Source organism: Elgaria multicarinata, chromosome 5 (assembly GCF_023053635.1).
Source record: "Elgaria multicarinata webbii isolate HBS135686 ecotype San Diego chromosome 5, rElgMul1.1.pri, whole genome shotgun sequence".
Lineage (NCBI taxonomy): Eukaryota > Metazoa > Chordata > Lepidosauria > Squamata > Anguidae > Elgaria > Elgaria multicarinata.
The window spans coordinates 68767984-68794349 of NC_086175.1; the positions used below are offsets into that span (position 1 = coordinate 68767984).

The following is a 26366-nucleotide window of genomic DNA, read 5'->3' on the forward strand; positions in this document are numbered from 1 at the left end:
TATTCATTACCTTCATTGAGTGAAGTTTCTAGGTATTTATATTTTGTGACACCTAGGGACTAAATGAACAGAATGAAGATGCCAGATTTCTGAATTTCCACAAATTGGGGGGGGGGGCACTGAGGAGAAGCCTCTTTCCCTGACAGCCACCGATTGCACCTTTGTGAGTGGCAGCACCCATAGAAGAGCCTCCAAAGATTATTTTAGCAATCACACGTCATGTCAAGATAATCTCTCATTAGGCCAAGTAAGGTGGCTGCTTCAAGCAGCTAATTATTGAAAAGGAAGCAAACTGTTGATTAATTTATTATTGTTGTATTCTTACTCCCAGGGAGACACTTGTAGACTTTATTTTTTTGCCTCAGAGGCCAGCCTTGATATAACACGCCTTGACTTGCGAAAGGAGAGGAGACCCATTTGCTCTTCCATCTCAGGCACTCCTGATTACATAATCACTCCCCCTGATTCAGGGCTCATCCAATTCACCAATGTATTTATTTGGAGGATTTATACCTAGCCCTTTAGCCAAAACAGTTACCAGAGCAGCTTACCAAGGTAAGTAGCATGATACTTCCTGCCCTCAGGGTTACAAACTATATTTAAGACATGACATACAAGGAATAAAGGATAGGGAGGGAGGATATATATAACTAAAAATCGTTTTTAGAAAAGCCTATTTGAAGAGATGGTGATGGTGACCCTTTACTTCCTCTCCCTGTCTGTTTAGAAGGCAGGTGGCTGAAATGGCCTCTGTGAGAGGAGAAGAGGCCCAGTCCCTGCTTGCTAAAGCAGCAGCAGCTGTACAATTCAAATGCTGGCACTTATATTTAATGCCCTACAAGTCTTATGACCCCGGTACTTAAAGAAACAGTGTGTCCCATATTAGCCTGCTTATTACACAGGAGTTTTAAACATCTATTAAACTTTTATAACATTTGATTTTTTCAACACTGCTATTTCTATCTGCTGTTTATTGACTGGTGTAGTTTTATGCATAGTATTATTGCATTTTGTAATAGTGATTGTAAATGGTCCTGGAAATATTACTGAAGGATGGTATTAAAATCCTTCAAAAAAAAGGCAATACAGTAAGCTAGTTCCATCCCCCCATCTCCACGGCTAAAACACCATGTGCAAACTTGGCCATCTACCAGTAATTCCCAGTGTACCATTGGGAAACAACTTCATTTGTTTTAGCCTGTGGTAGTAAAGCTTTGCTATTAGAAACACAAATACATGGAATGTCTTCATGGTTTTAATTCAAGCTACAATATTAACACAAGAACACTGTAGTACTTCCTAGTGTAATAGCTACACCAGGGTATTTGTTGCGATCACCCAAAAAAATTAATGTACTGAGGCACACTATTACATACCGCATTCTTCACAAAAGTGATTAGACGTAATAGGCTCCAAAGACCCTATGAGGCTATGAACCCGCCTTCCTCTCTCTATCATATTTTCATTTTGATATCTGCATACATTTCATGATAAATACCTTGTATAAAATATGCTTGATCAATTTCTAAAGTTTTGATCCGTAGATATTATTTATTTATTGCATTTTATACCACCCAATAGCCAAAGCTCCCTGGGCAGTTCAAAATGAGCCTTGCTTTGCTTGTAAGACATATACATCCAGATCTAAATTCACTCATTTAGTTGATCTTTAGTGGCCCTTGTATCTAATTGCTTTATGGTATAAGAAGTGATTTTATACCCAAAACAACTTAGGCAATTTGCCAACCAATTCCACACACACGGGTCCCATGCATGCGTGGAAGCATTTACCACTCACATTGGAGGCGACATGACTGCTCCACTTTTACATGCTTTATCCGAAGCCAAGCAAAAATCCATGGCTGGAACATAACAGCATTAAGCTGCACATTCAAATCACCTGTACAAAATAAGCCGCTATGAGGGCTGTTCAGTTCTCAGTGAATACCACTGCTTAAACTTATTGCTGCATGAACAAGTTCTCAAAAATTAATAAAAGAAGTTTTTTCATGAAAGCGCAGCTGATTCTTCCATAAGAGAGTCATCACTGGAGTCTTCCAAATTCTGCAAATCTTCATCATTTTCAGCTACATCTGCTGCACGTTTTATACCCCGTTGTTGTGAAATGGACAGAATATATTTCATGTTATAACAATTCCAGTCACAACTGTAGAAACAAAAAAGAAATTGAAAGATTTTTATGGTAGGTTCAAAGCAGTGCAAGTAAGAGCCTAATTACATGTATAAAAATGTAGCCAGTAATCAGAGGTAATATACTATTTAGGATTAGTTCACACATGCAACACACATCACTTGATTACTGAACACTTCTCAGTTAAAGCAAATGTGAGAACTGGCCTCAATGAAAAGTATCTAATGTAGAAAGAACAAAAAGAGTTATGATGGCTCTGTATTTTCTGATACCATCAGACCTTCTAGCATTAACTACCATATGCATGGACCCCTACTAAAGATAATCACTTTAAGTGGGGAGTAAATGAATACCCAAGACGCTTGCCAAAATAAAATCACATAAAATTGGGGGGTTCCCAAGTAAAATCCTTCACAAGAGATGGGGAGTGAGATAGAGAAAACGGGCATTTTAATTAAGAAAGATAGTAATCCTCTTCAATATTCATTCACTTGCTACTGAGGAGGGAAATGATTTAACATAGAATGCAATTAAATACATACAGTTTGGAAAGATCTTCAAAATGATGCTGAATGCTCTTCTGGAGAAACTGAATAGTAGGCAGCAGTTTCTCTGACCTGAAAAAACACAAAAAAAACTTAAACATCTCTATTTATATAGTCACTCTATAAATAAGAGACAATATTGCTAATATTTATATTTAACAATTCAACATCTTAAAGAATTTGGGGGGGCTCTACAGCTGTGGCCTGTTATTTGCAATGAAGTAACTACTACTTGTAGCAGAGATATATACACACACACAAAGAGTGAATGAATGAATATGGTATTTTAGTGCTTGATACTGTCCCATTTCTAACGCTAAGAAGATCTGAATCAACCAGTACTGATGAAAGACCATTCCAAAGTCCTTAGAAGGGCAAGGTATTTGCATGTGTTATATCCTCCCTTCCTTCTAATCTCACACTCCTACTAACCTTGTTTTTAACTTGCATCCATGCAACATGAGCAATCTCTGAGTCCACATGAGGTAGAATTCCAAGTGACGAGATTTCTCAAAGGAAGAGGCTAAAAATTCAAGCATCTTTTCTATGTATAATTCTGGGAGTGATGAGCAGACTACTTCAACTGTGTTTTTTAAAAAATAAGAGGATTTGTTAGTTAAGATCACACGAGCAAAAACACAACCTGCAAAACAGTAGAATCATAGAATAGCAGAGTTGGAAGGGGCCTACAAGGCCATCGAGTCCAACCCCCTGCTCAATGCAGGAATCCACCCTAAAGCATCCCTGACAGATGGTTGTCCAGATGCCTCTTGAATGTCTCTAGTGTGGGAGAGCCCACAACCTCCCTAGGTAACTTCCATTGTCGTACTGCTCTAACAGTCAGGAAGTTTTTCCTGATGTCCTGCTGGAAACTGGCTTCCTTTAACTTGAGCCCGTTCTTCCATGTCCTGCACTCTGGGAGGATCGAGAAGAGATCCTGGCCCTCCTCTGTGTGACAACCTTTTAAGTATTTGAAGAGTGCTATCATGTCTCCCCTCAATCTTCTCTGCTCCAGGCTAAACATGCCCAGTTCTTTCAGTCTCTCTTCGTAGAGCTTTGGTTCCAGACCCCTGATCATCCTGGTTGCCCTCCTCTGAACACGCTCCAGCTTGTCTGTGTCCTTCTTGAATTGTGGAGCCCAGAACTGGACACAATATTCTAGATGAGGCCTACCTCACGTGATTTGGAAGCTATACTTTTATTAATGCAGCCCAAAATAGCATTTGCCTTTCTTGCAGCCATATCGCACTGTTGGCTCATATTCAGCTTGTGATCTACAACAATTCCAAAATCCTTCTCATTTGTAGTATTGCTGAGCCAAGTATCCCCATCTTGTAACTGTGCATTTGGTTTCTATTTCCTACATGTAGAACTTGGCATTTATCCCTATTAAATTTCATTGATGTTTTTAGCCTAGCACTCGTCATCTGCAAATTTGATCAGCGTTCCCTGTACCTCCTCGTCCAAATCATTAATAAAAATGTTGAAGAGCACTGGGCCCAGGACTGAGCCCTGCGGTACCCCACTTGTTACCTCTCCCCAGTTTGAGAAGGTTCCATTGATAAGTACTCTCTGAGTCCGATTCTGTAGCCAACTGTGAATCCACCTAATAGTTGTTCTATCTAGCCCACTTTTAGCTAGTTTGTTAATCAGAATAGCATGGGGCACTTTGTCAAAAGCTTTGCTGAAGTCAAGATATATGATGTCCACAGCATTCCCACAGTCCACAAGGGAGGTTACCCAATCAAAAAATGAGATCAAATTAGTCTGACAGGATTTGTTTCTGACAAATCCATGTTGGCTTCTAGTAATTACTGCATTGATTTCAAGATGTTTACAGATTGACTTCTTTATAATCTGCTCCAGAATTTTCCCAGGGATGGATGTCAGACTGACTGTTCTGTAGTTCCCAGGTTCCTCCTTTTTGCCCTTTTTGAAGATAGGGACAACATTAGCCCTCCTCCAGTTGTCCGGCACCTCCCCCGTCTTCCATGATTTTGCAAAGATAATAGACAAAGATTCTGAGTGTTCTTCCGCTAGCTCCTTCATTATTCTAGGATGCAGTTCATCGGGCCCTGGAGATTTGAACTCATTCAAGGAAATTAGATGTTCTTTGACCATTTCTTTATCAATCTCAAACTGCAATCCTGCCCCCTCAACTTCTGCTTCACTTTTTCCAGGGGGGTCATAGACCCACTTTTCGGAGAAGACTGAGGCAAAGTAGGAATTGAGCACTTCAGGCTTTTCTTTGTCATCTGTTATCAATTTGCCATCCTCATTAAGCAGTTGAACCACCATTTCTTTCCTCTGTCTTTTACTACTCACATATCTGAAGAAAGCCTTTTTATTGCTTTTAGCATCCCTCGCTAATCTCAGCTCATTCACAGCTTTAGCCTTCCTAACACCATTTCCGCACTTCTGTGCCACCTGTCTGTACTCTTCTTTTGTAGCCTGGCCTTCCTTCCACTTCTCATATGTATCCTTTTTTGTTTTCAGGTCATCTCTAAGCTTTTTGTGTAGATTATAAACTTTCCAATCTCAAGCTCCTTTTCAAATAACTATGTATATATTTCCAACAGGAAATCTAAATCTATGAACACCTAATATCATGTGACATAATCCATTTTCCCATTTCCTCCACCTTTCTATTCCTTTACTAGTTGCCACCTTCTACTCGTGTCAAACACCCAAGATCCTTTGCGACTTTATCCTTTCCCTTCTCCCCAGTACATAGGGAAACCAAGTCTTGCCAATAGCTTAGAACTTTGGGATATTTGACCTTCTGCAATCATCACATTAGACAGCAGCCCAGCTTACTTTCATCGTGTGGCACAGTTTCCAAAACCTCCTGAATCAGTTTCTTCTCATTCAGTCGAAAAGCCATGACAATAGCCTTGGTGTACTCCTTCTGATGCAATACTTTACGAATACTGCTAGGCGTAATGTCAATTTCTAAGTCATATGGATCAAAGATCAGACCAGAGTCTAAAGAGTAGATAAGAAGACCTTCTGTGGTGGTTGCTGCCCAGCTGCGACCTGCAAGGAAGTATTGGTTGTATTGTTTATTGAGCTTCTCAGAGAAGAATCTATGGGTACAATGGCTTTCTGCTGGCTATTTATAAAGCATGTGGTTTGCCACCAGTCAGATAATCAACTACTCTTCATGTTATGAAAATGCCATAAATGATCAATATCTTGTAATTACAATTACAGTTACATAATTGTAACCCAGCCACTTTATTCCATTTAAACTACCACAACATGGTCCTAACGTGCCAGTAAAAACTTATTGGATCCATTCTGAAACACCCACCAGTTGGAGAGAAGTGGAGGCAGGTCACTCTTATCTCTGGTTTAAAGTATCGAGAACTCATGTCACCTGAAACAAGGCAAAATGCAATTCAATCACTTCCTGTTTTAAATATTAAGATCGTACATATCAACCACAACGCTGAAAGTGCCAAGAATAAGTGTGACAAAGACAGCAGATGAGTACATATGAGTTCACTACTGTTTGTTAGTTTTCCCAAGATAACCCTCCCCAATCCTTTCTAAAAAGTTTCTTTAAAGAACACTACCCTATATTTCCCTTTCACAATCACCACCATTGAACTATACAGATATAGATGTAAGCATTTGTGTTAGTCACCTATTATAGCAGGGAGGAGGAACATTTTTTAACCTGAGGGCCACACGGCCTTGAATGGCTCCTCAAAAGAGACACATGTCAGAGGTGGGTGGAACCCACTTTCATACACATGCCGATACGTAACACACCCATTTAGATATGAGATTATAGAGATGAAAAAAGTGCAGAAAAGGGCAACTAAAATAATCAAGGGGCAGGAGCATCTCCCTGTGAGGGAAGGTTACAATAGCTGGGATTGTTTAGCTTGGAAAAAAAGGAGGCCAAGGGGAGACATGACAGAAGTGTACAAAATTATGGCATGGAAAATGTGGATAAGGAGATATTTCTCGCCCACTCTCAAAATATTAGAACCCAGTGTCATCCCATGAAGCTGATTGACAGTGCGTAGTTAAATTCACTTCCACAAGATTTAGTGATGGCCACCAATTTGGATGGCTTTAAAAGGGGGTTGGATAAATTCCTGGAGGAGAATGCTATCAATGGCTGCTAGTCTTGATAGCTATGTGCTACCTCCAGTATCCGAGGCAGGAAGCCTGTGTGCACCAGATGCTGGGGAACGTGGGTGGGAGGGTGCTGCTGCACCGTGTCCTGCTTTGTTGGTCCCTGGACGACAGCTGGTTGGCCACTGTATGGACAGAGTGCTGGACTAGATGGACCCTCAGTTTGATCAAGCATGGCACTTATGTTCATACACACACACACACACACACACACACACACAGAGAGAGAGAGAGAGAGAGAGAACTACCATCACATAGAAAATCCCCTCTCCAAATTGAAATTAACCCTTTCAAAAGTCTCTGTTGTCACTAATGCAGGCTTTTTAAAATCTAAATTGCCATGCATGAGGAAGGAGGGGCAAGGTTCAATGGGGGTCACCAGGCACAGGGTGTGTTAGCTCTTCCTCAGCAGGAACCCCCACAAAAATATGTTCCCCTGGTGTGGCAATTAAGCTTTATAAAAAAGACTTTAAAAAAAATGAATTGCTGTGTGGGTGGTGAAAAGCAGAGAGGAGGTTGCCGGCCAGAGGTTCCCTACCTCTCCCTTACCTGTAATATCTAGGACACAGAGTAATCTAAGTTCAAACCATAACACTGAGGAAGTCCACCTTGCTAAAGGTGTTGCAAACATTAATAAAACAAGTAAGACAGGTCGCTGCAAGAGAGAAAACAGGGGAGAAGCAACATGGACAACTTGACAAAGCAGGGTGAGAATGAAAGTGCAGCAGGCACTGAATCATCTTTTACTTAGAAGCATCACAAAACATGCAAGTGATTGTTGTAGCTACCGCAACGTGAAGAAATAATTCAATTTTTCAAGTGCCCACGACCTGCAGCAATGGGTTTCACCCACCCATAGATGCTAAATAATGACACTATTCTATTGATAAGTCTTTCAAGCTAAATGGCTGATAACCACTTCAGCAAGTTGATCACCACTTTAGCATGTACAAAAGATTTATTTCAAAAGTTCTTGTCCTTTCCATCCCACACTGGTTCAGCAAGGAATCTTCCCAGTTCACATGGTACAGAACAGAAACTACATGACTGATTTGCTGAGTATTGTTGAGAGGCAACAGTTACCTCTTTTTACTCCTGGAAGAGGGATGGCAACACTATCATCATCCCCAGTTCCTTCATCAATTAATGCCATGCTGCCAAATTCAGTCATTTTCCTACGATCCAAGTACTCCTGTAAAATAAAGTACAAGACAACGCTTACCTCATTTAAATAGAATGTGCACACCTTCAAATCAACTATTTGGAATTTCTACCATGTTGCAGGATATGACTGCAATGTCATATCCCACATTGGCTGCTCAACCTCCATCCCTCCTGACCAAATCCAAGAAGTGTCCATTATTCTCAGATAAAAGTAAACCACTATGAAGACAATAACATTAATTCAGACCAGAAATAATCATGCCTTAAAACAACAATGCTTCATAGCAGACACATGGGGCCAAAACGGACACTACTTTGTAGCAGCAATGTCTTCTAGAGAAGACAAAGGACCCTATCATGGGGGGGGGGGGTAGGGGGGCTTTTAAGATATGGATCTTCTGCAGCTACTCTAGAATAAAAATATGCTAAATATGGATGTAAAGTAATGTTTGTTTGGGCTACAGCCAAGTCAGAAACACAGATCTGCATTCCTTGGTCTAAAGATTGAGTTCACTGTTGGTTTCCTATTCAAGTTGCTATAGGGCAAGCAGCAGTAGCAAATGTACTTCCATTTCATGACATCATATAGGTCGGGAGTGGGCAGAAAGTATATCCAGAATTACTGGTAGATAACTGGGTGATTTGTAGATCAGCAAGGGTTTCCATCGTGATCAACCATTTAAGAAACTCTTCCAAAAAACACTTGGGGAAAATCAGGAGTACATCACAAAATCTTGGGCTGAGCATATACTCAGGCACCCTATTCCTTTATTATTAGCATACGTATGCATTTTCACCTCACTCTGACTGGTGGAGCTCAGGAGTCTAATAAAAAAAGCAAAGTTGTTCCCACGAGCCTACCCAACTCTGATATAAGTCATCCTCTGATATAAATCTTCCCTCATGCCAAAACACACAGACACACACACACACCACTAACCTCCATTGCATCTAAGGAAAGATTGCAAGATATTTCAAATTTCTTGATGAGAATCTGTTCTTTAACATGATAAATACAAACGAACTTTGACAAACCCCCTGCTAGAATACACTGCCCATCAGCTGAGTAACACAGAGTAGTAAAGGATCTGAAAGTAAGAAAAAGAGAGAAACAAAGACACTGTACATCAGTAATTTCAACTACTTAACTTAAACCTCTCTCCAGTGTATTTATATTGGATTAACTACTATCTCAGAAAGGACAGCCACCCCAGAACAAGCATTTAGCCTTGCTTTAAATCTCTTCAGCACAATTTAAGGATTATCTTTTAGAAAGTTTGAGCTTTTTTGCCATGTGAACGCAACAAAACGTTGCAATGTATTCTCACCTCCTAATAGGAGTGCTTCGGGTTACCAACCAGCCATGCCCACCTCTAGGAGGTTATTCCATTCCCAACCTCCAGTTCTCCATATTTCCTTTCCAACTGTCACTTGACATTCTGTAGCTCCTGGTGTCCAATAAGAGTCCTCATTGGGCTCTGGGGAGCTGTCCCCTTAAGATTTTTTTTTTTTTTTAATGCATTTTGTACTTCTGCAAACATTAGGGTTTGCCCAAGCATACCAATGCCTCTCTTTTGTTTCTCAATGGCTCTGCTTTGGCTTCATTTCTGTTTGCACTCAGCCACCCAAGTTCACGATTAGAGGGAATGTCAGCTCACAGGGAGACCACTGTGATATGCTGGACAATGTCAAAACTAAGTGATTAGAGCATGACTCATCACATGCAGAGGCTTTAAAGTTTCGGCTTTCATTTTTTGAAATCAGCCTAATCTAGCAAGGATTACTCTGGTTATATCACATTGTGCATTCATAGTTATTAATCACAGGCCCACTTTGCATATCATGGTGGCAAATTGCTTCCAGTTAGGTTGTTAGCATGACATCCAAACACTACGGGTTTATGGGGTAAACAACCCAGAGTTAATTTACAATCTGTTGCTAGGTTAACTCTGGATTTTTTAACACATAAACAATCCAGAATGCCAGGTTCAGACATCACACTAACAACCTAGGAACAGGGCTTGTGTGCAGCCTGGCAAATCGTAGGTTAATTAACCCATGATTTGCCGCTTTGACATGCAAACTGGACCATAGAACAGCTGTTGCCATCTCTATTAATGAAAGTGAGAAGTATTTTCTCTTCTTAGAATCATGTTCATGATCACTTAAAGATTTACTTGCAATACATTTTCTGTAAAAGTTATCTGAATAAAATGTTCAGCAAAATTACATTAATTTCTGAAATGTTTATCTGTCATTTGTTCACTGCCTTTGATTGTTAAGATTATGTAGGCATAAGAAAGGTGCTAAATGATATTACTAACTCATTGTTAGTTCCACACAACAGTTATGTTTTTATTAACAGCCCATAGTGACAGGAGCATCAAGAAAGTGTAAGCATCTTGTTCAGAAAATATCAAGCCAGATATTTACACTACCTCATATTCAATCTTTCACTTTCAGCCGAGAGTCACATTTAATTTAGAAAAAAAGGCCAAAATTCTCATATTCTAACAATCCCATGGGAAATGCAAGAAAGCTTCAAAGGAAGCATGCTGTGCATGAGCTTCCTATTTCTGCATTAAAATAAGCTATATAAAAATACAAGCTGGCCAGATACCTGGATGGTAAATTCAAACAACTCTAACAAATATTCCTAATTCAAAGGAATATAGTTAGTTCTTCATAAAAAGGTCACAAATATTCTACATACTTCCCCTTTGCAGCTTGCTTGGCGGTTATTTTGTCCAGCTCCTTCCTCCCCATCTGTAGATCATGTCGCCCCACAATTGATCCAGTCTGCACTGCATTTTCATGATCCCAGAAAGTTATCTGTCCATCCAGGGAAGCAACTGCAAGTTCACTGCCATCCGGGCGAAAATCAACTGCAAGCACTGCAAAGAGTAAAATCAAAGTCAAGCCTTGTTTAAGAAACATTCCTTGAAATATGCGTTTACTACATTGCCCTCAATTCTATAAACCCGGCTACAGCCACACAAAGACCATATCCAGAATTTCCACAAATGCTTCAACTTTACGTTTTCACATGCACAGAGATCCGCACATTTCATGAGCACTATCACATTTGCACAGTATTGTCCTGAGACACAATGGTTTAACTCTGACATTTCTTTATTTCAATATGATATCCAATCTGACAAATTAGGCTCAATTCAGACCACTTGCTTTAAAAGCCTTACATACAAGTTTCTTCCCAATAAAAGCATATAGGAGAGACCATGTGATTGAAGCTTCAAGCAGCCAAGCTATCCCATAATTACTGCAAGCATCAGATGAATAACATTGGTGTATGAATTCACTCAGGAGATGTCCAAAGGATTTACCATCTGAGTTTAGTGCCAATGTTTCTTTAGTCCTCCAGCTATCCAGCATATCCCATAATCTGACTGTCTTATCCCAAGAGGCACTTGCTAGGACACACTTCATTGGGTTAAAACAGAGGCTGCTGATGGGGCCTTCATGACCAGCTAACACCTAATGGGGAAAAAAGTACATAAATAAAAATATGGAAATTATGTAAGGCTTGTTCTATATATAATCCTAAACCAAAAAAGCACAGAACCGCATATGCATGATGGGTAGTTCAAAGGTCAACCATCACAAAAGATTTTATTACTGGATTGTAATAATAGTAATTTAAAGTGACTACGGTACATGAGTTTTGGATCACACTTTATACTAGCAAACTACATGACCTGATTTCCCATCCTTTAATGCATGTACAGTTTAAAACTAAAAGCAACTGCACTAAGCAAATCAGTTGGCAAATACGACCAAGGGCAAGGATTCCAGGATCAAACAGTGGGATTCCACTATTACCACACTGCGGACAATTTGCCCCAGAATTACAGCTGGGGACACTCAGCTGGGATTAGCATAGGGGCCCATTAAGTAACTGGTCTGGATACAGCCTTATAGCAAATAATTATAAGAGTAGTGAAATTGACAGGCAATCGAACAGAATAGACCTTTCCACTTGGCTCATATAGGATGCTGTTGAAGCTATGAAGGCACAAACAATGCTAAAGCCACACAGATACATAGCATAAGGCATTAGAAGCATAATTTAGATGTAAATGGGCTCATTATGTAAGAAAAATTGAGGAGTTCTATAGGCATATGCCTCTTTGACTCTCAGGTTTAAAAGTTCCTGGAGTTCTCAATTTTATTGAGTGTTTTGATGATCACTTTAATCTATGGAAGTACAGGGTCCTATTTATTTATTTATTTGCAATATTTATATATACTACTTTTCATTTGAAACAAATCCCAACTGAGTTGGCCTCAACAGAAAGTGTTTCAAAACAGGCTGAGACTATGAAACCATAATATCAGTTGCTTACGTCCAAGAGTCTTCCACTCTGCACTGACCACACAAATACTTCGAAAGAATCCTGTGAACCAGCTGAAACAATCTCACCACTGGAGTCCACAGCCAAGCAAGAGAACTGGGTTGGTCGTGGGGAAGTAAAGGTGCGGAAATTGCGGTATCTGTTTAAAATATACAGAAGTAAGATCTAAGAACCAATTTCTATGCTTAAGTATTGTTCTCAGTTAAAAACACCTCTATGATGTTACAAAGGGGGGGGATTACAGAAAAACATTCGTTTTGATTTTTTATTATATTTCTACAATCAAATCCTAGTCTTCTCTCTGATATGCCAGTGTCTGGTGTGATTTTGACATGAGATACTTTCAATTGGTAACGCATCCACACAATCTCTCAGGTAGCACAACCGCACAAGAGGCATGTCCCACATCAGAATTTGCACATTTGACCCAATGAAGCAGTGCATAACAGTTTTAACAACAAATGTCCAGATTTTAATTAAGAATATACACTCTAAATCCTCTGGTTTCTACTCCAAGCTAAAGCGAAGCTCAAGAAGACTAGAAGGCAAAAGAACAAATTTACCTGTGCAAATCAAAAGCTCGCACTGTTCCATCTAGGGAAGCACTCAAAATTACGTAGCCTGAGGTGGTAAATGTTACAGCAGATATGCTGCTGGTATGTTCTGTAAAGGTGACAAAGCAGAAACCACTACTGGTGTTCCACACCTTCACCTGCAAATGGAACAAAAAATACCCTTCAGTAACCTGCAGCTATATCCCTTTTCTAGGATTGGCATATTTAGCTTCAACAGATCACCCTCACTCACTGAAAGCACAACACAGTTCACTACACTTAGTTAGATCCCAGATAAGTTGACTACTCATGTTTGAGTAAGAACTCAAAATTATTTCTTTAGAACCTCAGTGACATGAACATATTATTTCACCCTCAATTATATATCTCACTGAAAATATGATCTAGGTACATACTAGGGGCAGCACAGACAACCTACAATGTGGTTGACTTCAGTGTTAAGCAGACTCTAATGTTTAAGAAGTAAAACCACCCTCATAGCAAAACATGAGGAAAAACATACAAAAAGCTTCACACAGCGCATAGTTAAATTATGGAATATGCTATGAAATATGTTAACTTTTGTAAACCACCCAGAGAGCTTCAGCTATGGGGTGGTACATACATTTAATTAATAAATAAATAATAAATAAATATACCACAAGATGTAGCGATGGCCACCAATTTGGACGGCTTCAAAAGGTGATTAGCTAAATTCCTGGAGGAGAAGGCTATGAATGGTTACTAGTCCTGATAGCTATGTGCTACCTCCAGAAGGAGATGTAGTAAGTTTATGTACACCACTTGCTGGTGAACATGGGTGGGAGGGTGCTGTTCCACTCGAGTCCTGCTTGCGGGTTACTGGTCAACAGCTGGTTGGGCACTGTATGAACAAAACGCTGGACTAGATGGACGCTTGGACTGATCCAGCATGGGTATTCTTACATTTTTATTTAAAAGACAAGTTTCTAGCTCCTAAGAAATGTTTCTGGCACTGAGAAAAATGCACTGTACTAGCATTTTGACAGCTTCTTTCTTAGTATAATTACAGTTCATATTCAGAAATAGTGGGTTGTAGAGAGCCCCAGCACTGGTAGACTTACTTTTCCATCATCCCCACCAGTAACCAAATACTGCCCATCTGGAGAATATGCGAGTGACCCCATACTGTTGAAATGACCTTGCTGCTTCAGCACATAGGACTCGCTTTGCCATTCCCACACCAGGAGCTGCCCCAGACCTGTCAACACAATGGAAAGGAAGGTTGCACATGTAGTTCAGATTCAAGAACAATTAAATCTATACATTTTCCTGCAGTGCTACACAACCATTCAGCATTCACACTGAAACACAAAATATAGTTTATATGCACCCGAAAATCAATTACTAATAATTTCAAAATTAAAGTGAGACTCTCTAGTTGGGAGATTGCAGTTGATGAGTTCAGGAATACTGTGGGAGAATTGACTGTAAGACTGGCATCAGTCAAAACTGACAGCACTTGACTAGATAGAGGTCATACTTTTAACACACTCAGGATGCCACTGGATTTCTTACACAGGCTTGCACTTGCCCATATTCACATGGATGAAGTGATGCATGATCTGGAAACAAAATCATGCATACACAGTTTCACACAATTGCTGCAACCACTGCATCCCATTGTAGAGCTGCAATGATTGAAGCCATCACATGTAACCAACTAATAATGCTGCTCCACTTTGAAGTCAGCTGTGCTGCAAGCTGCCATGAACACAGGAGGGGCAAAAAGGAAAGAATAGGAACTAAATTTACATTGTTTCTTGTTCAAAGGCCACACTGAATTTTCTTCCTGCCTTTTAAATTGTGTTTCAATAATTTTTTTAACCCAGTGTAAGGAAGTTTCATGGAATCAATAGGGTTATTTTTAGCATAACTGATGGGATAAGCAGGGTCACATCCAGATGTGTATTTCATACTTACACACCTGCACATCCGAAGGCAATCCAGTCACCAGTACTATTGATAGAAATGGACGCAATCCTCTGGTCCGAAATGCTACAACAAAATAATTCGCAAGAAATCAAATTAAAGTTGAGGAACGAGACTAAGAGGAAAGCTAAGCATTTGGTTCTTAACCCAAACTTTCAGACAGTCATCACCATCATCATCATCTCATTTCATTTCTATGCCACCCAATAGCTGAAGCTCTCTGGGTGGTTTACCACAATTCACATAAGAGCAGGCATTATTAAGTCATGATGAGAAAAGGGCTTTAGTCAGTATCATTTAGCATAATGATACTGACTAAAGCCAGCCAAGGTTCTGCAAAATGGATCCCTCATGTTCACTGCTGTGCAATGTACAAAGTAAAAAACAAAATATTCACATTATCACTTTGTTTAAAAGACCTAAATGGTACCGCTTTGAGAATACATTTAAGATGATCTCAGGAGAATTACACAAGTCTGATTAGTTTTATCCTTAAAGTTCCTGAAGAATAGTTGCTGGACATTTTGCTTATTCAATACGAGGGTGGAATATTTCTGTTATTAGGTATCCCTGTCACTGGTAGTGAGCCCAAACCATGTGAGCTACAAAATAAGCTTTAGGAAGGTTCCAGACATTTCTTCACAACACTAGCCAGTGGCTGTTGCCAAAAAAAGTGATTACAGAGAACAACTTAACAACTAACACAGTATCCCAAAAAGTGAGTAAGAGAGACAGCCTGCTGCATTATACCGACCTGACACCCTTTGAATTCAAATGTGCACATTATTGTGCAAATTCAAGGCAACATCCCTTATTATGATATACATTTTTTATTTGTCCGTGCAAACCTGTTTGCTCAACTTTAAAAGATGGTTGGTATAAGTCAGGGGTACAGAATATCTTTGAGCCTAAGGGCTGAATTCCATTTTGGAGAAGCTCTTGGGGGACACAGAACCAAAAACTCCAAAGACTCCCCCCCCCCCCCCCCCGCAGCATATTTTGGCTTAAAGCTCTTACTGCCAGTAACTAAGCCTTAGGAGAGGCATCTCTACCCCTTGGAACAGGGGGAGGGGACCACAAAAGTCACAAAACCACCAAACAATCAGTGGTTGGGGGAAAGGGTGTGGGCCATCTGGGGAACCCTGAATGGCTGGATTTTGCCCCTGGCCTGAAGTTCTACTTCCCTGCTGTAAGTCAATGGGCTGTTTGGATGCTCCATCACAGCTCAATGCTCCAGTCTGCCCAGATTGTCACTAGGAAACCATCACAGCACAAGCACCAACACCACATTAGCCACAAGGACAGAGTGTCAATTAAAAGTAATTTGAAGATTTATAGGGAGCCAAACTCAACTTAAGCTTTATACTTTTACTACAAAACATTTCACTTGCAGGTTACATATATTCCCTTGGATCCCTTACTGTTCTCAGTCTCCTCCACAGATAATATTTGCTCTGTTCCTATGTTCAATGCAGTTCCACATACACTTACCACTCAACCTTTGCTTCCTACTCCTCTAGGAAAAACAGACCTAGACCTCCAGCCCTACTATCAAATTGACCCACCATGTTAGGTTTTTATTTAAATTGGAAGAATTCCTGCCAATAAGAAAAAACAGTCTAAGCTACTTGAAACACAAAAGAATTTCAAAGAGAAACTTACAATTAGTATTTTCTTTAACACTACATTTGACTTAACACTACATTTGACATAAGCAGCCATATTCATACTAACCTTAAAGAATGGATGAGATTGAACTCTGGAAGCTCGTGAAGGTGAAAAATACCAGAAGCAAAGCCAGTGACTAGCAGGTGGATTTTCTTGTGGTAAGCTGCAGCTGTCAGGGTATTAAAGTCCCCTTCTTTATTGAAAAAGTGTCTGCGCAAAAGAATATACATGCAGACAGCAGAAAGTTATAAGGTGACAGATCTACTGACAGATGTTTAATACAAGGCACATTTATCATTCAATTACCTTTATAACAAAGAACAGTTGGATAAATAGAAGAAGAAACAATTACCGTTTATGGAACAACAGTGTTTTGGACACGTTGATGTACAAAAGAAAAGTGAACAATAGTAATTAAAAGTCAAAAAAAACCCAAAACCCCACTCTATAAAAGCCAAATGAAGTATGACAATTTCTCATGACAACCAATTTTCTTTATCTCAGATAACTACTATCGTGGATTTTTATTTGGTTACCGCCTGCTAACTTCTATTACTATCATTCAAATCGCCATGCAAAATCATTTCAATAGTGGCATTGAGTTTTCTTTCCCCTTGGAAATTATCTTTCATGTTTATACTTAGTTAGATGGAGCATTTTAAAAGAAAGCACTGTATACAACTTTAGCACTCCTTCCAAAAGCTATGTTACTACTTAAAGAATGTTACAGCATGGGAGGAGTCACACCAGCTGCCACCTAGAAAGAAAACCTAGCAGTCGTGTGTGTGATACACTCCCCCTGAAGATTTATTTGGGCAACAACTCTCACATTCTAGTTATTACTAGACAGTAACCATGGGCTCGAAAGAAAGGTTTTAAATATTATCCATTCAGAAACTGGAGTAGTCTGTCTAGTACAATTGTAGGAACAAAAAACCACACTATGTTTGAGACAGAGTTGGACAAATTTATAAGGAATGCCTTGCAACCTCCATGAGACATGAGAAGTTGGGCTGCACACCTACGTTTTTGTGCATCCTCCATTTTAGTGTGTGGCTTGGCTTACTTAAGGTATCTGGATTATTTTATTAAACTAGCAGCTGCACAGGCCCTTGTGGCATAACACTGCTTTCACTACTACTGCACCTAGTGTACTATCACATGAATGACGGGGGGGGGGGGGGGTGTGCATGGATGTTCAGTGGCATTTCCATATTTCTGCCAGAGCAGATGATTGACCTAATTAGCACTATGAATTATTTTCAGACCTGGGACGCACCTTTAGCCCAATCACGTATTTGGGAATGTTATCCTTAATTCTGAACCCTATTATGCGGATGGTGATAGAACTGTGGTTGCAACCCAGAGAGGCCAGGCTGCCACCCAGTAACTGATGGACAATGATCTTCCAATGCCATAATTTCCTCCACACACTATGATCTTGGATACCTCAAAAGGATTGCAGTTAATCATACAGACCTCCTGAAAATGGCAACCACATGCATGGCATAGCTGAAGTGCCATGCAGAGCAATGATCTGACTACAAGCAGAGACGTGAGGTTTTTTTCCCTAATATACCACTATTTCAGCAAACATTGAAATCAAGGCAACTTTCATAGCAAAAAGAGGATCCTGGGTTGGCAAGGAATAATTAGCAACATAGAATCTACTAGACTGTGTCTTCAATTCGCAGAATTAGTTATAATGACCAATCCTCAATCACTTCTGCCATTCCTTTAATCCACACATTCATTGTGTGCTGACGAAGTATTCTGGTACAGTTCTTTTGTTTTCCGTGGCTAAAAAATGGTCAAAGTTGTACATTGGCTTTGAGTGCAAGACAAGGATGCTTAATACAACAAATTCCTCCTATGCCTCTCTTGCTCTGGAAAATCACTTACTTGGCAGCACAAAAGTATTTCACTTTTTTTCTGCTCTCCTTTTCATTTGCACTGGCTTTCCCATGAACCTCTTTGCCTTTCTGTGCTTCCGTCAATTCTTCACCTTGGTCTTTGGCCAATTCCTCCTTGTCTTCAGATTGGTCTTTGGGCAGTCTAGTTTTCAAACCATCTAGCTCCGTATCACACTGCCACACACACAAAGCGCCATCTCGGCTAATTGTGTACAACTAGAATATCAAAACATAACGGTTACAACCATCACAAAACAGAAGTGGCCCTAAAGAGTTGAGGTATACAGCATTCGCGCTATTAAAGCCAACAAGGATCTGGCAACATCTGGCCCATAAGACTGTAATCCTCTGGCAATAGAATCCTATTTAATGAAACTTTATAACACCCTTACAATCCATGTAACCTAAAATTACAACACACTGCACTTCAATATGCACTCTCATTTTGGGGAAAGCTACTCTTGAAATATTTGGATGTGTGAAATCTAATAAATCCAAATTTTCAAGGAACAAAAAGCCTCAATATGATTGTATTTATTGTTATTTTATTTATATTATACCCTTTTTAAAAAAAACTATACAATATATGAGCACCTTGAAGAAAGTTCAGCCCAAACACAGACCCTCATAGTCTTACCTTTTATGATTACCCCAAACCAAAATAAACTAGTTAACTACCTACCAACATAAAAACTATTATGAAAAATATAAAAAGGTACATACGTCTAGACTGTGTTCTTCAAAAAAACAGGCAACAATTGCATCCTTATGACCTCCCAGTGCGTAATAAATCAGGTTGGCCCATCGTTCTGCTCCAAATACCCACGTTGACATATCCTTGCTGCCTACTGCAAAACATCTAGATATTTTTTTAAAAAGAAAAAGTGGTTAGAACATCATTATTCTGTGGATCTCTCAATAAGTCATTTATATCAGACAACTGCCCATGGACAGCTGGTGGCCTTGGGAAAGATACTAAGAAATGACAAGACACAGTTGGATCCAAAGATTCACTTCCAGACCCACAGGAAGTCTCCTGTCAGAGGAAGGCAGTCTTTGGATCCAATCCATAGTTCCCAATACCCACTCTTCCTTGTCTTCAGATTGGTACTCTCTCCAGTTTAACTAGTTAAAACTGGAATATGTATTCAGGCAGTTCTTTACTGCTGTTGGCCAAAGTGTAAATATGCAGGAAATTGCTAAATATATGAAATTGAGGTTGTTAAACAGATCAAGGGACATTTAAAGTGTGTAATTTTGAACTGCCTGACAAAATTCTGGAAATATGCATGTACATCCAATTATGGAAGAGCAAAAGGTGATTTTCATAGGTTCCCTCTTTTCACTGAAGCCCCTTGCAAATCCCAACCCCAATTCACTCTGAAAGACTGGAACCATGGAGGAGGGCTGTACGGGTCACGGGGAATAGGTGAAAATACCCTCCTCCTTTCTGTTCATGGAAGGCCTTCACTGGACTCCCTCCATTCACAGAACTGCTCTGCTGGATGTAACCCATGTCTGCTTTATTATAAACGGCTTGCCATCAATTGAGACACAGTGAAAGATGAAAATGTATTAGTGAATGAAAAAGGTGCATGATGGACTACAGCCCTAGGGCAACATTTCCAGACACACATGAAAATCTTTCATTATTTCTAAAGAAGCGTATCAACATATGCAAACAGCACAAGTTCCACCAACTTTCATCAGTTTTGCTCATTTTCTTTGATGTTTTGACAAGCTGCATAAAAACTTACTTGGAATCATCAGTCCAATCAATGCATGTTGTTTCATCATATGCACCATAATACGTTGTGTCAAGGACAAATGCATTAAATTCTCGCTTTTTCCCTGGGGCATGATACATCATAGCCACTTTGTCCTTTGTGACAACAAATTTCCTGTTAAAATAAATGGAAGAGTAAACTTAATGTAGATAAATCTTCAGTAGAGAAATAAAGATCAAGAAGATAAAGCCTAGCAATGTTCAATAGCAAATATTTAGATAAGTAAAACTGTGCAGACTTCTGAGAGAGAGAGAGATAAAAGTATATATTTTCACTATACAGCAGGCATGGGCAGCTTGTGGCTCTCCAGATGTTTTGGCCTACAAGTTGCCCATGCCTGCTGTACAGGGTAAAAGGGTGTCTAACCTCAGGTCTGCAGGTGAAATCTAAACCCATCCCCTTTCCCCTAAATGCCAATCGTTTAGTGGTTTCTCAACATTTGCAGGTTTTTTCCCCATTCTGAAAGGATGGAATGCCTCTCCTAAGGCTTAATTACAGGCAGCAACAGCATAATAGGCAGGATATTATTATTTTAGAATAGCTAAAATATGCTTCCCTTTGGCATACTGCCTTTTTCCTTGAGCCTTGCCTATCACTTGAATGTGGCCCCCAAGAAATTCTCTGAAATGGAATTCGGCCCTTGTGGTGAAAGTGGTTTGACACCCCTTATTTACAGCCTAATAGTTATTTGTAATAGTTTTCATACGCTGCAAAAAAATGCACTGAGTGGTCCAATAAAAGTTTTTACTTTTGCTTTGTTGTCTATTTTTTAAAAAACAGATTTCTGTCCTTTCATCACTACTTTCAGGATGAATAGAATTTAATTCAGGGACAGTTATTACTACAATTATTGATATACACTGAAAGGGAGTAAAACAAAACAAAAAAGTTCCTCGTACTTTCCATTTGGGGAAAAGCAGACACTATGCACAGGTTTCTGAAAATGGAACCGATGGATCACAGATTTACTGATCAAGCTGACAAGCAAGGCAGCTCCCTCTGGGAAAAAGAAAAAAAGAAACGCTTCAAACACATTTTTCAAAGATTCAAATAATACAAATAGCATCATCTACATTGTGGGAGTTTGAACTGAGACACAATTCCAACTGGAATACAAGATTAATTTTATTTCACGGTATCTAATTCAAGTGACAAACAACTATTGTCTTGAACATGTATTTATTTATATATGTATTTATGTTATTTGTGGGATTTACTTACAGCTGAATAAAACAAAATATATACAAAACAATAAAATATTCAGTTATTCTTAAATGGAATATAAACATAGTTTAATATTTGTTAAGGTAATCCTTGGTTTTGATCATATTCCTTAAAAAGAAAAACCCAAATACCTTCATCAACTAGTATAGCAAGATTTCCATTTGGAGAGAGTCCGACGCATGCGACATTGTATTGGGTTGCCACTTGTAATGTTTCAGACTTGTTACTGGGAGAGAAGGTAGAAGAATAAATAATATGTCAAAAACAGCACCAAAATAGTAGTCTGCAAGGTAGTAATTTGAGTTACATACTGCTGCCTAATCCAGGAAGGGTGATTTGAACATGGAAACATGTTTCTGCACTAATGTATCAGATTTCCCAGGTGATCAAAGAACAGAATCAACATCCTCCCCAACTTTAATCCAATAACTTTGAGTATAATAGAGTATATTTCTTCCATTATAGAGGAAGAACTAAAAGAGCTCTAGAACCAGTCCCAAGAAGCTTTTTAAACAGACTATTTTAAACAGACTATTTCATACGTTGGGGATGGGATGGGGAGAGAATCTCAAAAACAGGAGGGGAAATCACACCCCAACATCTCTAGTGATCATGTACTGATTGAGAAGGTTGTTATAAATGATGAGGAAAAAATGCATACTTCTTCAAGTCAAAGACAGTAATTCTGTTTCCTACAGGACTAATCAGAGAGTTTCCATCTGGAGTAAAATTCAGGTTTCCACGGCGGTAGACTGTACCCAGCAAGTTGGAAAACTACAAAAGAGAATGGAAGTTACATTGTGAATGAACAGAAAAGTGACGTGGTGCACAAATCTGGATAAAACAGTGGTGGTGCTTAATCTGGATAAAACAGAAATCTTCCTGGACAGTTAAAAGGCAAATCAGAGAAGAGAGATTCAAGATGTGATGAATGGGGCAACATTTTCCTTTGAAGACTCAGCTTTGCAATTTGGGGGACACCTAGATTCAACATCAATGCTCAGTTTTGTTTTTTGTTTTTATCCAAAGCCATGCTGGATCAGTCCAGTCCAGCTTTCTGTTCACAGAGGCCAACCAGTTGTCTACGGGAAACCCACATACAGGACCCCACAATGCATTGGAACAGTTGATGCTAGTGTGCTAGCTGTGTTCCTGGAGACACTACATCTGGCCATGGTGACACATGCCTCAGTTATACATCAATTGGATTACTGTAACACACTCTTTATGGGGCTGCCTTTGAAAAGTACTTGGAAATTTCAACTGGTCCAGAATGCTGTGGTCAGACCGTTGACCAGGGACAGTTACAGGGAGCATACACAATATAAATAAAATAGAAAAATAAGATGTTATATTATCTTACCAAAAAATACAAAATAACCTAAATTAGAACTATATGGTTGAATATTGTACATTACCTCAGGTACTTCAAGAATCCAATCCAGTTCATGAAACAGAATTTGTTAAATTTAACAACTTTATACTGTTAGTTTTACCCTACCCAGTGCCGGTTTACCCTACCCTGTGCCTGTTTGCATTCTCTTCCCCTCCTTATTGTTTTATTATGATTTTATTAGAATGTAAGCCTATGCGGCAGGGTCTTGCTATTTACTGTTTTACTCTGTACAGCACCATGTACATTGAAGGTGCTATATAAATAATAATAATAATAACAACAACAACAAGTAATGTTATGCAGTTTACAAAGCTTATGGTTTCAGCTTTGAAACCCTTATGAAACCCTGCCTACTCTACCCACTAGTCTGCACTACCTCCTCCCATTCACTCCCCCCAATAATAAAGCACGTTGATCCTACTCTGTACTAAACCCTTACCCAGACTCCTCTCCTCTCTCCTTCTCACACACACACTCGCTCCCCCTCCCAACAGCATTAACCACTAACCAACCAAAGTCCAAACAACACTTACATCCTAAATAGCAACATACTTTAAAACATTACAAATACTTACATTATACATAATTGGCAATAAACAGTAAAACAGCATAATGCCCAACTCAAATATTGGCAAGTCTCAGAAGAAATCATTCTGAAGCCAAAAGGCAGTAACCAACGCCTTCCTAAGCATCAATGGATCTTAACGTGACCTACTGATGGCAAATTTAATTGGAAATCTCCAGTAACTTGAGAGGATGCCAGAATGTGAAGATGCCGGCAGTCTCTCAGGCATTTCGGCCCAAGGATTCAGGATGGAAAAGAGAGTAGGGCTGGGAGAACTAGCGTGGAGAGTTAAGGGGATAATAATGTTCCATTTTAATAATTTGTGACATTCAAGTACAAGAGCAAGCTGGTTAAGCACAAACGCGCATTCACACGAAGTCTGTCGTAAGAACACAAATGTTTTGGATGCATTTGCCCACGAGTTGACTGTCGGAGAGGGATGGGATAGACTGGGGGGGGGCAGGGGGGAGAGAGAACCCCTGTGGCTCTCCAAAAGAGCTCAACCCCTATTGAGAGGCTCAGCCCAGGTTTCATTCTTCAAGGCTATCGGAAGAATCTCACAAGACAACGATTAAACGTAGCAACGGGAAAGAAAAAGGAGGACCAGGCTCAAGAGACCCACGGGAGGTGGGGGTGGAGGAGATTAAGGGGGGAAAAAAACCCCGCCGCCGCCAGTCAGCCTGCCGAAGACAAGCCCCGCAGCTCGCTCAAGCCCGAATCCCCCGGGCCGAGCGAAGCCGCTCGCCTTCCTTTGCTCACCTTGTAAGCGAACTTCATCCCTGCAGCCACCCTCGTGCCGGTTCCAGCGTTACAGTGGTTCACACATGGAGAAACGCGAGCCACCGGAAGGTTTCCCTCGTTTTACTTCCGGGTCAAACAATAAGTCCTTTGAGTAACTCGACAACTGTTCCTGCTGCGTCCCCCGGGCGGAAGGGGAGGATAAACAACGCGGCTCTGACACTCAACGTTCCTAGTAACATTCGGGCCTACGATGCTGCTTTAATAATGTTGTTTTTAAAAACAACAACAACAACAACAACGACACTTTAAGGCTGCAAGTCCCGTGCTTGAGAGCAAGCCTCGATCTGAACATAGGCTTACTATGCGTAGAATCGGGTGACGCCAGGCCAGACCCACTCATTATGACAAAAACAAAAAAGCTAGAGTGCCCTCTGGCAGCTCAGGTAGATGTGGAAAGAGAGACTAGCTTTGGTGCTGGTAAAAAACAACACGTTCTTTAATAAATTCTTCTTTAGGGTGACCATATTTTGGAAACCAAAAAGGAGGACAACATGGCAGCTTCCAAGGGGGCGTGCCCACCAATATGTCTAGCCCCCAATAGGGCATGCCCACCAACTTGTCCAGCCCCCAAGGGGGCGTGCCCACCCAAACATGGCCTTTTGCTTAACAAAAGACCTTAACCAGCATGGTTTAAGGTGTCTTCTGAACAGGCCCACAATCTCGCAAAGGGCATTGTGGTCATATCAAACTCTGACAAACAAAAGGGGAAAGGCAACATCGAGGGGGTGGGGAGGTTTGACCTGTGAAAGGAAAGGCTCTAAGGGATGGTGAAATAGCTCTGAATTCACAAAATCAGACCCAAAGTGAACACAGCTAAGCTAAGCTTTCTCAAAAGTGGTAAAGAGGCAGATGCACACATCCTCAAATGATGTTTTAAGATACCCCTTGAGATAGGGTGACCATGTGAAAATTAGGAGAGGGCTTCTGTATCTTTAACAATTGTATTGAAAAGGGGAATTCAGAAGCTGTCATTTGTACACATGCAGCATCTGGTGAAATTCCTCCCCTGTTTTGTATCTGGTCACTCTATAAAGCCTGCAGCTTTAACTGTTGTGATGAAGAAGGAATTTCACCAGGTGTGGCTTGCATACAAATGACACCTGCTGAAATTCTCTTTTCTCTACAACTGTTAAAGGTACAGGAGCCCTGTCCTCCTTTCATATGGTCACCCTACAAAAACGTTAGTATTTGTACACTCAAGTCATGGGTGCACTTTGATTTAGCTCCTTGCTGTGCGGTGCTGGCATCTAAAAAGAAAAGTTGAGTGTTTTCAATATTTGGCTTCACACAGTCAGGTTTTTGCAAGCCTCCAAACTGCTAAGGGGACCTCTGGTAACTTAAAGAAGTCCTCCCAGGGGAAAAAAAAGACACACTTGGAGCCATTGTAGGCTGTAACTTCTGCCTACTGGAGCCCATTCCTCAGTTAAACCCAAGCAAGGCAGGGGTCCCCAACCTTGTGCCAGTTACCAAGGGCCCTGGTCAGCAAAGCCTGCTGAGTGGAAGCAGTAGGCAGGGGGTTTCAAAACCGGCTCCCCCAGAAATGAAAATAGATCCATTCAGATTTTTTCCCTATGGAATGAACTCAGTTCTTTAGGGGAAGACATGAATGACAAGCAGCCAACTGTACTCTTGTATAAGGTTTGGGCATTATTAATAGAGCAAAGGCAGCACCAATCACTGATGCCAACTCCTGGACTCCTGAGCAAAGGCAGGTCTTGAGAGAAGCATGTGCAGCAGTATAGGGATGCCCATTTCCCCCATAGACATCCTCAAGTGAACAAGAAGCTTCAGTGTAAAGCTCAGAGGATGCCCCCCCCCCCCCCCTGACAGGGCTACAGTGGGAACCAGGATACTTAGCCCAGCCAACAGCAAAAGTAAGTATAGGCAGTGCAGGTGCACAATTGTTGCCAGTGGGAGAATCTAAAGTGTCAGAAAGAGACTTCCCAAAGCAGCAAACAGAAATCCAGACTCTCCTTAAAGCCCTAGCCACTGGAGGAGGCAATACTCTTAACTGCCAAAGAAACCTCTCCCAGAAATGCACAAGGGAAATTTCCCCTCAGCCAGAGAAGTTGAGGCTTCACTTCTTAAGCCAAGTGAGTCCATG

General features: G+C 40.3%; 1 protein-coding gene across 1 annotated transcript; it reads right to left on the bottom strand.

Moving 5' to 3' along the window:
- Positions 1-1239: 1239 nt before the first annotated feature.
- On the bottom strand, positions 1240-24301 carry PWP2 (PWP2 small subunit processome component). Its single transcript, XM_063126565.1, has 21 exons — positions 24221-24301; positions 22162-22274; positions 21632-21726; positions 21176-21275; positions 20247-20390; positions 19213-19348; positions 18479-18705; positions 16643-16786; positions 14904-14974; positions 14041-14177; positions 12947-13095; positions 12375-12522; positions 11355-11505; positions 10724-10904; positions 8951-9098; positions 7930-8038; positions 6011-6076; positions 5515-5733; positions 3130-3280; positions 2695-2769; positions 1240-2167 (listed from the first exon to the last, which is right to left on the bottom strand). Exons 1-21 carry the CDS (start codon positions 24236-24238, stop codon positions 2008-2010), a joined length of 2742 nt encoding a protein of 913 aa, XP_062982635.1. The 5' UTR covers positions 24239-24301; the 3' UTR covers positions 1240-2007.
- Between the last annotated feature and the right edge of the window lie 2065 nt (positions 24302-26366).

Excerpts from the sequence above, each read along its gene's own strand:
- PWP2 (XM_063126565.1), bottom strand. Across the intron at positions 16,787-18,478 it reads AAATACTTTTGTGCTGCCAA|ACACTTTTTCAATAAAGAAG; the intron begins GTAAGTGATTTT and ends TCTTTTGCGCAG. Across the intron at positions 14,975-16,642 it reads AATCTCATCCATTCTTTAAG|CATTTCGGACCAGAGGATTG; the intron begins GTTAGTATGAAT and ends ATTTTGTTGTAG.